Source organism: Sminthopsis crassicaudata, chromosome 2 (genome assembly GCF_048593235.1).
Source record: "Sminthopsis crassicaudata isolate SCR6 chromosome 2, ASM4859323v1, whole genome shotgun sequence".
NCBI lineage: Eukaryota > Metazoa > Chordata > Mammalia > Dasyuromorphia > Dasyuridae > Sminthopsis > Sminthopsis crassicaudata.
In genome coordinates, this window is record NC_133618.1 from 318,396,847 (window position 1) to 318,412,584 (window position 15,738).

General features: G+C 34.0%; 1 protein-coding gene across 6 annotated transcripts in view; it reads right to left on the reverse strand.

Moving 5' to 3' along the window:
- Positions 1–15,738, reverse strand: part of PCNX1 (pecanex 1) — a 228,766-nt gene that overhangs the window by 48,151 nt on the left and 164,877 nt on the right. For all 6 annotated transcript variants that reach the window (XM_074290130.1, XM_074290129.1, XM_074290131.1 and 3 more), the window contains 5 exons: positions 11,651–11,743; positions 8,612–8,762; positions 7,133–7,274; positions 5,681–5,858; positions 3,545–3,653 (listed from right to left, as the gene is read on the reverse strand). In XM_074290130.1, coding sequence (XP_074146231.1) covers positions 3,545–3,653; positions 5,681–5,858; positions 7,133–7,274; positions 8,612–8,762; positions 11,651–11,743 — 673 coding nt within the window. The remainder of the gene's footprint in view (positions 1–3,544; positions 3,654–5,680; positions 5,859–7,132; positions 7,275–8,611; positions 8,763–11,650; positions 11,744–15,738) is intronic.

The window sequence follows — 15,738 nt, forward strand, 5'->3', positions numbered from 1 at the left end:
CATAACATGCCAAAATGGCTTTCCTAAAGCATAAGCCCCATCATGTCACTCCTCTACTCAATAAACTTCAGCAGGTCTCTAAGATTAAAATATAAATTACCCTATTTTGTCTGTAAAATCTTTTACAATCTGTCCCAACTAGTCAACAAGCAATTGTTAATCAAGAAAACTAAGAGAAAGAGATGAGGAAGAACAGACTTTCAGTCATGGAGGACAGATAAGGAAAATGCCCTGAGTGAAAGATAATATGTCATGGACAAGGAATAGCAAGGACAGCAGATTACATGGAGGTAGAAGGTAGGATGAAGGTAGGGTTTTTTTTTTTGTTTTTTTTTTTTAATTGTAGCTTTTATTTTACAAGATATATGTATGGGTAATTTTTCAGCATTGACCCTTGCAAAACCTTCTGTTCCAATTTTCTCCTCCTTCCCCCCATTACCCTTCCCCAGAGGCAGGTTGACCAATACAGGTTAAATATGTTAAAGCATAAATTAGATACAATATATGTATACATGTACAAAAAGAATCGGACTTTGAAATAGTGTACAATTAGCCTGTGAAGGAAATCAGAAATGCAGGTAGACAAAAATAGAGGGACTGGGAATTCTATGTAGTGGTTCATAGTCATCTCCCAGAGTTCTTTCGCTGGGTGTAGCTGGTTCAGTTCATTACTGCTACTGGAACTGATTTGGTTCATCTCATTGTTGAAGATGACCACATCCATCAGAATTGATCATCATATAGTATCGTTGTTGAAGTATATAATGATCTCCCGGTCCTGCTCATTTCACTCAACATCAGTTGATGTAAGTCTCTCCAGGCCTTTCTGAAATCATCCTGCTCATCATTTCTTACAGAACAATAATATTCCATAATATTCATATACCACAACTTATTCAGCCATTCTCCAACTAATGGGCATCTACTCAGAAAGGGCATTCTTGCACATACAGGTCCTTTTCTCTTCTTTAAGATCTCTTTGGAATGTAAGTCCAGTAGTAACACTACTGGATCAAAGGGTATGCACAGTTTGATAACTTTTTTGAGCAGAGTTCCAAATTAATTCCCCAGAATAGCTAGATGTATTCACAATTCTACCAACAATGCATCAGTGTCCCACTTTTCCTATATCCCCTCCAACATTCAGTATTATCTTTTCCTGTTATCCTAGACAATCTAAGAGGGGTGTAGTGGTATCTCAGAGTGGTCTTAATTTGCATTCTCTGATTAATAATGACTTGGAGCATCTTTTCATATGGCTAGAAATAGTTTCAATTTCTTTGAGAATTGTCTATTCATATCCTTTGACCATTTATCAATTGGAGAATGGCTTGATGTTTTCCCAGTTTATTACTTCCCTTCTAATTTTGTCTGCATTAATTTTGTTTGTACAAAAACTTTTCGATTTGATATAATCAAAATTTTCTATTTTGTGATCAATAATGACCTCTAGTTCTTCTTTGGTCACCTATGTTCTTCCAATTTATTTATAATCTCATTCTTTATGCCTAGATCATGAACCCATTTTGATCTTATCTTGGTGTATGGTGTTAAGTGTGAGTCAATGTCTAGTTTCTGCCATACTAATTTCCAATTTTCCCAGCAATTTTTGTCAGTGAATTCTTATCCCAAAAGTTGGGGTCTTTGGGTTTGTCAAATACTAGATTATTAAAGTTATTGATTATTTTGTCCTGTGAACCTAACCTATTCCACTGATCAACTAGTCTATTTCTTAGCCAATACCAAATGGTTTTGGTAGCCACTGCTTTATAACACAGTTTTAGATCTGGTACAGCTAGGCCACTCAAGGTAGAATTGTATAGAAAAACTGAAAAGGCAAGAAATGGTTAGGCTATGGAGAGATTTAAAATGAAACGGAAGATATTATATTTTGATCTTGAAGGCAACAGGTTGTTACTAGAGTTGATTGAACAGGAGGCTGATACAGTTTAGAGGATGGATTGAAGTGTGGCTGGAAAACCCAACCAGCAGACTAGTGAAATGTCCAGGTGGGAGATGAAAAAGCTTCCATACCAGGGTAATAGCAGTTTCAGAAGATAGAAGGGTATAGGACATTATTAAAGAAGATAAAATTTTAAAAGTTGGCAACAGATTGGATAGGGGAAATCACAGAAAATGAGGAGGTGAGGAAGATGTGTAAATTAGGAACTTGGAAGTTTGAAAAAAATGATGGTATCTCTGACAGAAAAGCAACATTTATAGAAATAAGGAGTTTAGGTTTGGACTGTATGTTTAGTTTAAATGTCTACAAGATTTCTGGTTTCAGATGTCCAATAGGTAGGTGGAGATATGAGACTGGGAGGCCAGCAGAGAATTAGGGATAGACAAGCAGATCTGAGAGTCATCAGCATAGAAATAAGAATCTAATCCATGGGAGTTGATGAATTCATAAAGTGAAATAGTATAGAAAAGAAGAGTCCAGGACAGAGCCTTTGAAGACACAGATGATTAGCAAGCGTGATCTAGATGAAGATCTAGCAAAGGAAACTCAGAAAGACACTGGGAGCACTTAGATAAACTATCAAGAAAAGAGTGATCAACAATGTCAAAGACCAGAGATATAAAGAAGGATGAAGACTGAGAAAAGGCCATTGGATCTAGAAATTAAAGAGATTACTGGCAATTTTGAAGAGGACTTTCAGCTGATTGATGAAGTCAGAAGCCAAATCGAAGAGCGTTAAGAAGAGAGTAAGGGAAAGGAAAAAGAAGCAGCATTGAAAAATAAACAGCTTTCTCAAGGAGTTAAGCCAGAATAAAACATGATAGCTAGCAAGGCTAGATCAAGTGAGTGTTTTTTGAAGATGAGGGAGATATGGGTAGATTTATAGGCAGTAGACATGGAAAGATTGAAGAGAAAGGGGGATCATAGAGAGAGCAATCAGCTGGAAAAGATGATGACCTCTTGTGAATGTAAAAGGATTTGCTTTGATAAGGAGGACTATCTCTTAATGTGAAACAGTGGTGAAGGAGGAGAAAATGGCCAAAGAATGAAGAGAGAGAGGTTCTCAAGTAAATGGCCTCAATTTTTTTCAGTGAAGTATGAGGCAATTTTACTCTTTAGAGCCCTTGTATAGAATACTCCACACTACTTTTATAGGCTAGCTGTCCTTTTTCCATAGAATGGACTCCATCTTCACTTCTACTTCAAGGCATTTCTCACTTCCTTCAATATTTAACTACAACACCACCTCTACCTTGAGCTCCCCAACTGGCTAATATATTCCCAGCCTAACCACTTTTTGATTAACTATCATAAATCAATTTTATATTTATCCTACATATACTTTCTAGATATTGATATATGTATCACATGTCTTTCAATAGAATGCAAGCATCTCAGAAAACAAGGACTATTTCATTTCTGTCTTTGTATCTCCAACACTTAGTTCAGTTCCTGGCCCAGGTACTTAATCAATACTTGATAATTAGTTGAGTGATTTAGTCCATAATGAACAATATACAAAATGCCTTTCCTACAAAAGAAAGTAAATGTATTCTTGCAAAGTTTTATACAGAAGGATACGAGGCACAGCAAAAGGCTGGGCAAAAGCATGAAAAGCAGAGCCCCATGTAATTTGCCATGGTGCAATATACGTATACACAAACCGCAACTTATATAGAAGTTCCCAAAGCTGCAAGAAAAGAACAAAAAAGAAAAATTAGTAAAAAAAATTATCAAAATTATTTGTAATTTAAGAAATTAAAGGAGACAATAGCATCTTTTTCTTAACAGGAAAATGGCAGGGTTTTTGATATCTGAATCAGCAGTTGGAAATTCTATGTCCTCTAAGACTTCAGTACATGAGTTTGACTCTGGTTCACTATGATGTCTTCCAGTGGCATTGCAGTTAAGTGCCAATGGGAAAAAGGTGGTACCTAGTAGAAAACAAATAAAGTGTACACAAAGAATCAGGTGGTTCTTTTTAAATAACTAATTTAACTATTTTTCTCAGAATAATAAAAAGTATATTAATAGTAATTATTTTCATTAGGTCTTCAACTACAAACTCATATATTCTACCATATTCTTCTTGCTGAAGCTGCTGCTGGTACAGTGGCTTGGAGTCAGGAAGACTGAAGTTAAACGTGTGGTCCTGGGCAAATCATTTAATCTGCCTCAATTTCCTCAACTATAAATTTGAGGTAATAATAATACTTACCTCAGATAGTTGTTGGGAGGACCAAACAAGATAAAATTATAAAGTGCCTGGCATGTAGGCTAAGTGCTATATAAATGTTAGTTACTGTTATTAATAGTAACATATTCATACATTATGACTAATGACTATAGACTGGGAAGATAATCTTCAACCAAAAAAGAATGATACTAAAACTGTGGGGTTTTTGTTTAAATAACTGTCCCCCTGCAACATTATTTTCTTACATATTAGTAAAATAAGATCTAATTTTAATCTAAAGGTTTAAAATTTTACAGCAGTTACATGTTGATTTTCAATATCTTTGAAACACTTCTATGTTCCACCATCCATTTCTATTTGGATAATTTACCTATTCATCAGAAGAGGAAACTAAAGTACAATAGCTGATGTAGTAACATCTCCCATTACGCAAATAATCCATAATGGTGATAGAGGCAGCATAGTATAGCAAATAGAGAGCTATTTTCAAAGGTCAGAAAGACTTAAGTTTTATCTTTTCTCTCTGACAAATAATAGCTGTTACTACAGTTAGTAAATTAAATTACTTACATTGTCATTGCTCTGGGAAGATTCCTAAGATATAAGCAGCAGACAAGGAACCAATCTACATGGGCAGAGGGAGTTTCTCACCTAGCAATTCAAGCTCTATTCCTATTTCTCTAAATATTATTAAGAAAGGAAATGCTGAATTCCTTCTACAGTTTTCTGGCTAACTGTCCTCAACTTCAAACAACTGAAAAGAAAAATAAGAACTGTATTACAATAATCTTATAACTTGCCTCCAGAATCATCCTACTATTATGATTCATTCCATATACTGTGACTGATCTTCCTGAAATGTAACTTTCATCACCTCATTTACCTCCTTAAGAATCTAAGATTCCTACTTCCATGTGGTTTTGAAAGCCTTCTATAATCAAGGCCGTTCTAGTTATCCAATTTTACTTACAATTCTTCTCTATAATGATGTGTTAACAAGACTGACTCCCTCAATTAGCCCAATACACACACACACACACACACACACACACACACACACACACACACACACACACACACACACACACACACACTACATGTTTCTGCCTATATGCTTTTGCTTTTAATTCATGCTTGCCATTCTCTATCCTCAAAATAACATGGACTATACAACCATCTTTTTTTCTCTGTCTGAATTACCATTTTGCAAGGCCTAGCACATGAAGTTTTCTTCCTTTCATGAAGCTGTTTTTGATTACTCCAGACCAGACTTTTTCATTCTTTTCTAAAATTCTGCAGGATTTATTTGGAAATTCATAGTTTAACACTTAGATAAGAATATCAGCTCTCTAGGCAGGGACTTACATTTCTCTTGTACCTTCAACACAGAGGGGGGAAAAAATTGTTGCTGGAAAGTAGGGTCACGTCAAATTTTGGCATACTGAATCCAAAGTATTCTACTGTTATTGCTCAAGCTAGAGTTTCTAAAGCTAAGGATAAAACTTTCAATGTTGTGTTACCTTGTTGAAGAATATGGACATGAAGAAGAGATCTAATAGCATTGTCTCTGACAAAGCCTCATAATCAAATTTGAAAAAGAGCACAGTGAAGATGACGGTGACATATTGACAAGTTGGGCTGCTGAAAGAAGAACGTAGCAACTTCAAACCAGCAATAGTGATCATTAAAGCGCCTAACCTATAATAGGATAAAAACAAAATTCATCAGTTGCGGACTATGTGATAAATCTGACAAATGCAAACTAATTACCACTCTTTAAAAGTTAAATTTACTTTCGTTTTTGATTTCTGGATAAAATAGAGATGATTTTCCATTGGTTAACTCAAATAATATTCTTGGATTTTATACATTATGAAACTTGCTTATCCTATTAAGTCAAATCCTAAAAGTAACTTGACTACTAAAAGCCTTTAAACAACATTTAGAGTTTTTCATTCATTCAAGCAACAAACTTCCATTAAGTGTCTACTATGTGCCAGGCACTATTAGGAACAGCAACCAAAAAAAAGATAAGTTATACTCTAGAAGTTATAATCTACTTGGAGGCATGGAGGGAAATATATCGCCCATATCTAAGCATAATACGAAATAGTTTGATGAGAGAAAAGGAAAGATACTAGTACTGTAGTTCAAGAAAATCTGTGGGGGAAACAATTATTTGTAGCTTGGGGAATCAGGAAAAAAAGGGCATTTAAACAGAACCTGAAGAAAGAAAATTCTGAAAAGCATACTGAGAAAGAGTGGATTTTAGGCATGGAAAATGGCCTTCATGAATCCATAGAAATGGAAAAGGGAATGTGAAGTTTAAGGAACTTATGGTACAGTTTGGCTGGAATATAGAACAGATGAAGACAAGCACTGCAGCACTATAAAATCACAATGGGAAAGTACAGGGAAAATAGACTGCAGAGCTAGAATCCCAATGCTGAGTTGAGGTTTTGACCTTAATATAGAGGCAATAGTTTTTGAGCAGTAGAAAGACATGGACAGACTTATACCTTAAAAGATCATTTTGAAAGTTGCAATAGGATAGAGAAAGAAGAAATAAAAGACAAAGAAACCAGTTAGGAGGCATAATACAGCCTAGAAGTGCTAAGGCCATGAAGTGGGCTAGGGACAATATGAATGGAAAAAAAAGAGGAGATAGGGGGCCTGTAATCTTTTTTTAAATGGTCAAAAATGTTTTAAGGATAGGAAACAATATGGTGGTTTGGCCATTTGGAACATCAATTTTTTTAAAAGATTATAGGGAGAATAATAAAACTACCTGGATCAAGAAGTGAAAAGCAGAATGAAAAAAAGGAAGGAAACAAAGCCATTTTTTAGAATGCCTCAGCTATGATGGTGTCTAGCACATAATAGGGAATCTATAAATATTTATTAGTTACCTCATAATTTTGCCTAAAACAGATCCTGATAGAGCAGCCTAGTATTAAAAGACTTATACTTACTCAGTATCCAGTTTCTTAGGACTAGCAATAGTCTTTGCACTGCTACTGAGCTCATTAAGAACGATCAATGGGTAGATAACATTCTTCTCCACAAAAATAAGCCATACATGAAGTTTCTCAAACCACATAATATGGGCTGCATCTAACAGGGTAACAAAAATCAGAGAGACTATGTGTCATCTTGGAACTATAGATAGCTTGGTTACTGGATAAGAAAGGGAAATCTTATACTATTCAAACAAATTCAAGGTTAATGCAAGCAAAATATATCTAAAATTCAGTAATTCATATCTAATCCATCGTTAACTTTTAAGTGATCTGTAAAATCAACAATTAATAACTATAAGATTATAGTATTAAAGATTGTAGCCCATTTTCTTCATTAAAAGTTTAATTTCAATATCTTATCCTAATGCAGAAGGTTTCTGAAAGCTTTACTAGCACAACCTAAGCCTTTGTAAAGATTTTAGAAACTATGCCCAGGGATAGACAAATACTATGCCTATTTAAGCTAAGTAAGGTACACCAATGTGTAAAATAAACACTTTGATCTATTTTGAAGAAGAGGCAAAATGGTATCAAAAGAACTAATGAATAAATAATTTTAAGTACTATAAAGATTATTATGTTTGATCACCTAGTGAAGAACTAGTTTTGATTATAGATTAAGGCATAGGAAGGTTGTGATCTGTTTTATGGAGAGAATATTAGCACTGCTTAAATCAGAGATCTAATAGAAGCAATTAATTCAACTCAATTACAAATGAGATGTCTAGTTCTCTAATTTTTTTCTGAATTTAATTCAATAAACCAAGTAAATATCTAAAAAGTCATGAATTTTGTTTCTATGACTAATATTTAGAAAATATTACTTAAACTTCCACAAAGATTTTTGCCAAAAAGTAAATAATCCACATTTGCTTCCTAATGCTGTACCCAAATGTATAAGCAGACATGCATAAATATGTGGAAAATATATCTCATTATCTGAAGTGAAGCACTGCTTTGAAAATAGTGGAGGATTCCATCTACCTTAAAAAAAACAACTCTATTAATAATGCACATGTTTTCAAATGTCTCAAACATTTGTTTTACTAAAGAAAATTCCCAAGGCAAAATGAGTTTTAATCTGAAATGTCTGAGTTATTGAAAACTATGTGAGCATTTTTTTAAATAAGCTATTGGGATTAAATTGGGGGTACTTTTAACATAATCTTATTAGTTAGTAGGCCAAGACTACTCAATCTTTGAAACTATAAGAGCCCCACTGAATAAAGTCTGCAATGTTTGATTCCTGATAAACTTGTTTTCAAACAATGAGTAATTTGCTCAATAGAAAAGTTTGTTGACTGTATAGAATGACACCAAAGGAAATCAGTTAGATGTTAACACCAAAGGATATTCAACATCTAACGGTACAGCTGAATATCATTTTTTTTTTTACCAATTAAAAATGAACATGTTAATAATATTACTTACTTCGAACTTCAAATTGGTAATATTCCTTGGTTTTCAGCAGTGGGTGAGAGAAACAATGCCAAGGTAGCTGCTTCCGGACCTGAGGCAGCATGTAATGGGTTAAAAAACCTACTGAGCCCACCAAGGTATAGAGAACATACTTCAGAGCAGGCTAAAGAAAAAGTAAAATTGGGGGGGAAATGAAATAAATAAATAGTTCTGAGACAAAAATGAAATACAATTAACTTTCTATTTCTTTGAATCTGATTTCCATGCCACAATGAAGACACCAATATTGGCTAGGTAATAGATTGTTACTAGGTCAACTCTAGGCTCCAGAATCAGAAAATATTTACTACACTTATTTTTTTAAGTTTAAAGCATATACAGAAATAAGAAATAACCAATATACCATGACTGAATGGTTACAATAAATATGCTTCCTTTGGGGGGGAAAATAACATCTTGACATATTGCTGATCTGGCAAGGGGAGAAAATGGGGCGGGGAGAGGGCAATGCTGCCATTCTATCAGTATCCTTTGTCGACTTTTTGAATAATTTATGAAATTTCTTTGGCCTTCAAGGCTGTTGTCAGCTAGCAACAGAGAAGTGATACTTTTTATTTTTTATGTGGTTTTTTTGTTAGTAACTTTTTATTTTCAAAATATATGCAGACAGTTTTCAATATTTATCCTCACAAAACCTTGTGTCCAAATTTTCTCCCTTCCTTCCCCCTACCTCTCCCTTAAATGGCAAGTAATCCAATATAGGTTAAACATGTACAATTCTTCTAAATATATTTCTATATTTATCATGCTTCACAAGAAAAAACAGATCAAAAAGAGACAAAAATGAGAAGAAAAAAAAAAAGCAAGCAAATAAAAAAAAAAAAAAAGGTGAAAATACTATGTTGTGATCCAAATTTAGTCTTTACAGTTTGAGTTTGAGTTTGCAATGGTTGAGATGATACGTTAAAAAAAAAAATAGACAAAATGGACATGCTGCTGGAGGAAGTAAGACAATCCTGTTGACAGGGTCCACTAAAACTTTGTATTTTCTAATTCAACTGAGTTCTCAAAGCACTCTAATATCCTTTTGTTTTTAACTCAATCTCTAGTGTCCCAAACCATTCTCTTCTCTCTTTAGCCTCCTAAATCATCTTCTCTATTTACTTCACTTCTTACTTTACTGAGGAAATAGAGAATAGATATTTCATCTCTAAGCCCATATTTTTAAACCTTTCATAACATCATCTTATATGCTTTCCTCCTTTGCTACTCTCACTAATGAAGATTTGGTCCTTCTACTTTGCCAAAGCCTTCTCTTTTTTACTTCTGTGTTTGATCCATCCACTTCTGTCTCTTCTAAAAGCTTGAGCTTCTGCTGATTTTCTCTATAATTTTCAATTTCCCAAGATGCAATGGTTCCATCTCTGCCACTCAAACATGCCCAAGTTTTTGTCATTCTTAAAAAACCCTTCCTTAACTTCACTTCAAGTCACTGCTCTGTATCTATTTTTCCTTTCCTTGATAAACTTCTAGGAGTTGTCTGTACACATTGCTCCCATTTCCTTCATTCACTTCCAAAACTCTTGTAATCTGAATCCCAAGCTCACTACTCTACTGAAATAGCTAAGATTACAAACAGTCTTTTAAATGCAAAATCTAATTGCTTTTATTAAGTAATTTACACTGATAACTAGTCTCCTTTGTTAGGCACTCTGCTTGCCTATTTTATTGTATTGTTCTGGTATCCCATAAGGTTCTATTCTAGGCTTCTTTTCTTATTTCTATACAGCTTTTCTTGGATGACAACAGATGCCATGGATGCAATTTTCACCTCTATGTGATGAATCCCCTCTTGAATTCTATTAATTCACAGGACATCTCATACTCAATGTCCAAATGGCATCTAAAATCCAACACATCCAAAATGAAATTAATCTGTCTTCCTAAATTAAAAATCTTTCCATCCAGGCCCCAGAGTTCTTTATTAATAATTATTATTGTAAAAAAAATTACCATCTTTTCAAGCAACAAATAATTCCTTAGCATTTCTCTCCCTTTTTCTCCTCAAATCACTCAGTTGTCAACTCTTGCCCATTCAGATTTCACATTTTTTGCATCATTCATAAGATTGTAATACTGGTTCAGGGCCCCATTATAAATTACATGGAATACTGAAATAGACTAATTATTTCCTTTATCTAGTCTTTCACATTTCTAGTCCAGCTTTCACAATCTGCCAAAATAATTTATCTGATGCTCCTCTACCTTCTGTGACTCCCTACTATCAAGATAAGACACAAATAGCTTTGGCACTTAAAGACCTTCACAATATGGTTTCAGATTATTAGATTTCTTTCACATTATTCTCCCTTACATACTTCAAATTCCAATCAAACTCTCCTATTTGCTGTTCTCCTAACTTGACATTCTATTTCTTTTCTCTGTGTCTTTGCACAGACTGTCTTCCATGGCTACAATATACTGTTTCCCCATCTCCACCTAAGAAGTTCCCAATATTCCTTCAAGATTCATTTCATACCACATACTAAAGGAAGCAATACCCAAAGCCCTTAATCCACTGCTCTCTCCCTTCTCAAGTAATCATGCATTTCTTATTTAACTATCTGTACCTCCTCAATTAAAGAAAAATTCCAGGAGGATCTGTTTTATCTTTGTATCCCTTGTGCTTTGCATTAATAAATGCTTATTAGATTGGATTAGATTATGGATGAAGTTTTACTAGTTGAACTTCAGAGAGTTACTGATTCATGTAGAGATATATGTTTAGAAATAGGTTTGTGATAATGCATATGCACCTATATTTGTATATGCACCTATATTTGCATATGCACACATACACATATGGTTATATATGAAATGAAACCAAATGTCAGTCAACAATCAGTCTAAAAATTAGATATGTACACAACATCCTCTTTAAATAACTACTATACCATAACAAGAAAACATTACAAATCAAATCAAATCAGAAAGGAAGCAACAATAAGAAGCTAATAGGATTTCTTTTGAAGAGAAAGATTAATACTTTACCTGTAAAACTGTGAACACTGTGCTTACATGAATTGCAAAGTACAGCACACCAATCACTATGCAAACTATGAGGTCAGATTGTAACCGTTCACTCTATAGAATAAAACAGAAACATCAAAATGAATTAATTGGATCACCTTCTAAAAGAGATCCCAAAAGACAACTTCCAGGAATATCATAGCTAAATTCCAGAATTCCTAGGTCAAGTAGAAAATACTACAAGCATCCAGAAAGAAATAATTCAAGTATTGTGGAAACTTCTATATTAAAGGATTGGAGACTTGGAATATGACATTCCAGAGAGCAGTGGAGTTAGGATTTTAACCAAGGATCACTTACCCAGCAAAACAAAGTATAATCCTTTAGAGAGGGAAAATAGGCATTCAATGAAATAGAGGCCTTTCAAGCATTCTTGATGAAAAGACTAGAATTGAATAGAAATGCTGACTTTCAAATATAAGAGAATCATAAAAAGGTAATCACAAAAGGGAAATCATAGGGGACCTAATGCTTACATTTCTATGCAGGAAGATGATACTTATAACTTATAAGAACTTTTTCATTATTAAAGTAGTTAGGAGTACATATAGACTGAGGTACAGGTATAAGTTGAATATAAAAGGATAACATCTAAAATGATAAAATTAAGGGATAAGAAAGGAATGTACTGGAATAAAAGGAAAGAGAAGGAGGAGAATGGCATAAATTATCTGCCATAAAAAGAGCAAGAAAAGCTTTTATAGTATAGGAAGAAAGGAGAAATGAATGAACCTTATTCTCATCAGAAGTGGCTCAAAGAGGAAATAGCATACACACTCAATTGAGTATAGAAATTTATGTTATTCTACACCATGGGCCATTTATAAAATCATTAAAGGTACATGCAAAATTATCAACTTAGAGGTAGCTACATGGTGCAGTAGACAGAGAATCAGCCCTGACATCAGGAAGACCTGGATTTAAATCTGGCAAGAGAGAGCAGGAGTGGGATGGGAGGGGGAGTGAGAATTACCAACTTATAGAACTTAAGAAGTTGGGAGGAAGTTGTAGCTAACTTTAAGCTCATTAACACCTGAGATTGTTTTAGCAAATGATTTCACATGCCTTATGTGGCCCATGAGGTTATATAACCCCATCATTGTGCTACAAGAAAGGTGATAGAAGAGAAGGCACACTGGGGAAGGGGTACTCAGAAACAAAATACTTTTGAGGAGGGAGAGGATGAATGGAAAGAGAGAACAGAATAAATGGGAGGAAATAAAGTTAGCAATAGTAATTGTGAAAAGAATTTTGAACCATGTTTCTCAGATAAAGGCCTCATTTCTTTAGCATAAAGAGAACCGAGTCAAATTTATAAAAAATAAGTCATTCCCCAATTGATGAATGACTAAAGGATAGCAATAATTTCAGGTAAAATAATCAAAGCTGTTTATAGCCATAAGGAAAAAAAAATACTTTCACTATTGACTGGAGAAATGCAAATTAAAACAATTCTGAGATACTACGTCATACCTATTAGATTGGCTAATAAAACAAAAAGGGTAAATGACATGTTGGAGAGAATATGGGAAAAATGAGACATTAATGTACTGTTGATAGAATTATGAAATGATTAACTATTCTGTAGCCTGAAAGGCTATAAAAACCATGCAATGGTTTGACCTAACAATATCAACTACTATGCATGTATCCCAAAAATGATTAAAGGAAAAAATAAAAAAAAGGAAAAAGAACTATATACAAAATATTTATAGTAGCTCTTTTCTCATGGCAAAAAAAATTGAAAACTGATGGGATGCCTGCCCATCAATTGGGGAATGGGAAATTATGTGGCATGTATCATAAGAAGGAATACTATTGTACTATTAGAGATGATGACAGGATGCTCTCAGAAAAAACCTGGAAAGACTTCCATGAGCAAAGTAAAATGTACTGTGTACAAAGTAACAGTAATATAAGATGATCAGCTATGAATGACTTGGCTATTCTCAGCAATACAATGATCTAAGACAATCCTGAAAGACTTATGATGAAAAAATGCTATTCATACCCAGAAAAAGAACTGATGGTGTCTGAACATAAATTGAAACATACTTTTTTTATCTTTATTTTTCTTGAGTTTTTTTTTTTTTTTTTTTTTTTAGGAGGGAGGAATGTTTATATTTTCTTTCACAACATAACTTTTATGGAATGTTCTCCATTTCCACTTCACATGTGCCTTTTCTCAATAATGGGATGAGGGTGAGAAGGAAGGAAGGGAGAAAATCTGAAAGTCACAGTTTTAAAACTAAATGTTTAAAACTTTTACATTTAAGTGGGGGAAATTTTAAAAATATTAAATAATGAGGGGAAAGTCCCTCAATAATTTCAGAAATAAAGGCAGATTAATAATATTTTTTTTAAATAAAAAACTCTGAGCTAATGTTTACAGTGATAAAACATTTTAATTTTAAGGGAATCTCAGAACCATCCACAAATCATTTTCGACCAAGGAGGCCTTATTATCTCTCATAAAATTCAAAGCATTTGTGTGTTCTTCTTGAGAATGGATAAACTAATCTTGTCCCATCTTGGTCTCTTCCTTGGTCAATTAATGGCAGTCTTATTTCATTTCCAGGTACCTCTAAGTCTGCTACTCCTGGCTTCCCTATACTACTCCTGGTTCACTATCAATAGCCTCAGGATACAGATGGATCCCATAAATTCAAAAAGAATTCCTTTAAGATGAGAGGTGGCACATGTGTATATGCCTGTTTTCTTAATGTCACCAATCATGATCCCTCATTCCCATGATGTCATCAATCACATAACCAATAATATGATTTTTATTCTGTTCTTTGTTCTATACTTATAAAAATGAGCTGTATCTTAGAAGAAAATCCACTAATCCTTTTATTGGCAGATAGCTCCCTGTTAACAAAATGCTACCCTGCTTGAAATAGTGTGCCACACACAGTTCACCTTTTTATTAAGTTTTATTCGCTATAGTAACCATACCAAATGCTTAAGGAAAATTATTTTGGTAACCAAGTGAAGGATAAATTAAAGTTGGGAGAGACTTGAGGCAATAAGAGCCATTAGAAGATGACTGTACTAGCCAAGTAAGAAGTTAAGAAGAATGTGAATTAGGATGATAATTGCATGATCAGAGAAGAGTAATGTGCAAATAGGGGTTAGGTGGGGAAGAGAGTATAGAGGAAAGGGAAATGGGCATTTATTATGTACCTATTATACATCAAACACTTTGCTAAGCACTTTTTAAACATTATTTCATTTGATATTAAGATAGAAGATGTTGTGAAGGTAGAAATGATTTGCCAATGGAGTAGATCATCAAGAATGGATCCAGTTGTCAAGATGGGTGACCAAGAGGATGGTAATAGGAAAGTTCATGAGAGGGAAAAGAGAAAGGTAGGGAGGATTGTTTTGGTCACTTTGAATTTGAGATACTTATGGGATATCCAATTCAATCTATTCAAAACACACCTACTTCTCCTCTTTCAACTCCCTTCATAGGAGTTGGATGTCAAGCAAAAGATAGTGCCATAGGATGATAAGGCCCTCTCCTTTCCTGTTCCCTCCTGAGGCTGGAGTATACCACAAAGGAGCTTGAAAAAATGTAAAATTCATTTTCATAAAATTTGCAGGGATGAAATTTTAGGCATATGAATAAATCATTGATATTTTCTTGATCATCTTTCTCAGGATTAAAATGGGCTTTTCCCCAGCATCTGTTATCCTCCCCCTCTTTAAGTATGTTGCAAAGTGATCTCTGACAAGACATTCCATGTGTCGTCAAGTTTAGTTCTGCACTTCTTCCCATCTTGGTTTTCTTGGTGTCAATTTTACATTCTCAAGCATTACTGGAGAGACTACTGATAGAGGAAGTCAAATGTGGTGATGCCACTATTACTAATGGAACAAAGTTAGTGATAGAAATCCTGAGAGCATTTTTCTCTTTTCAGCTTTTTTTTTTTTTTTTTTAAATTTCATCTTGACATGCTGTTAAAATGGCCTAGCTTAATGGGATCTATTGTTTCGCTTTCTCTAAACTCCTTTATTTTCCACTATCACTATCAGTTACATAT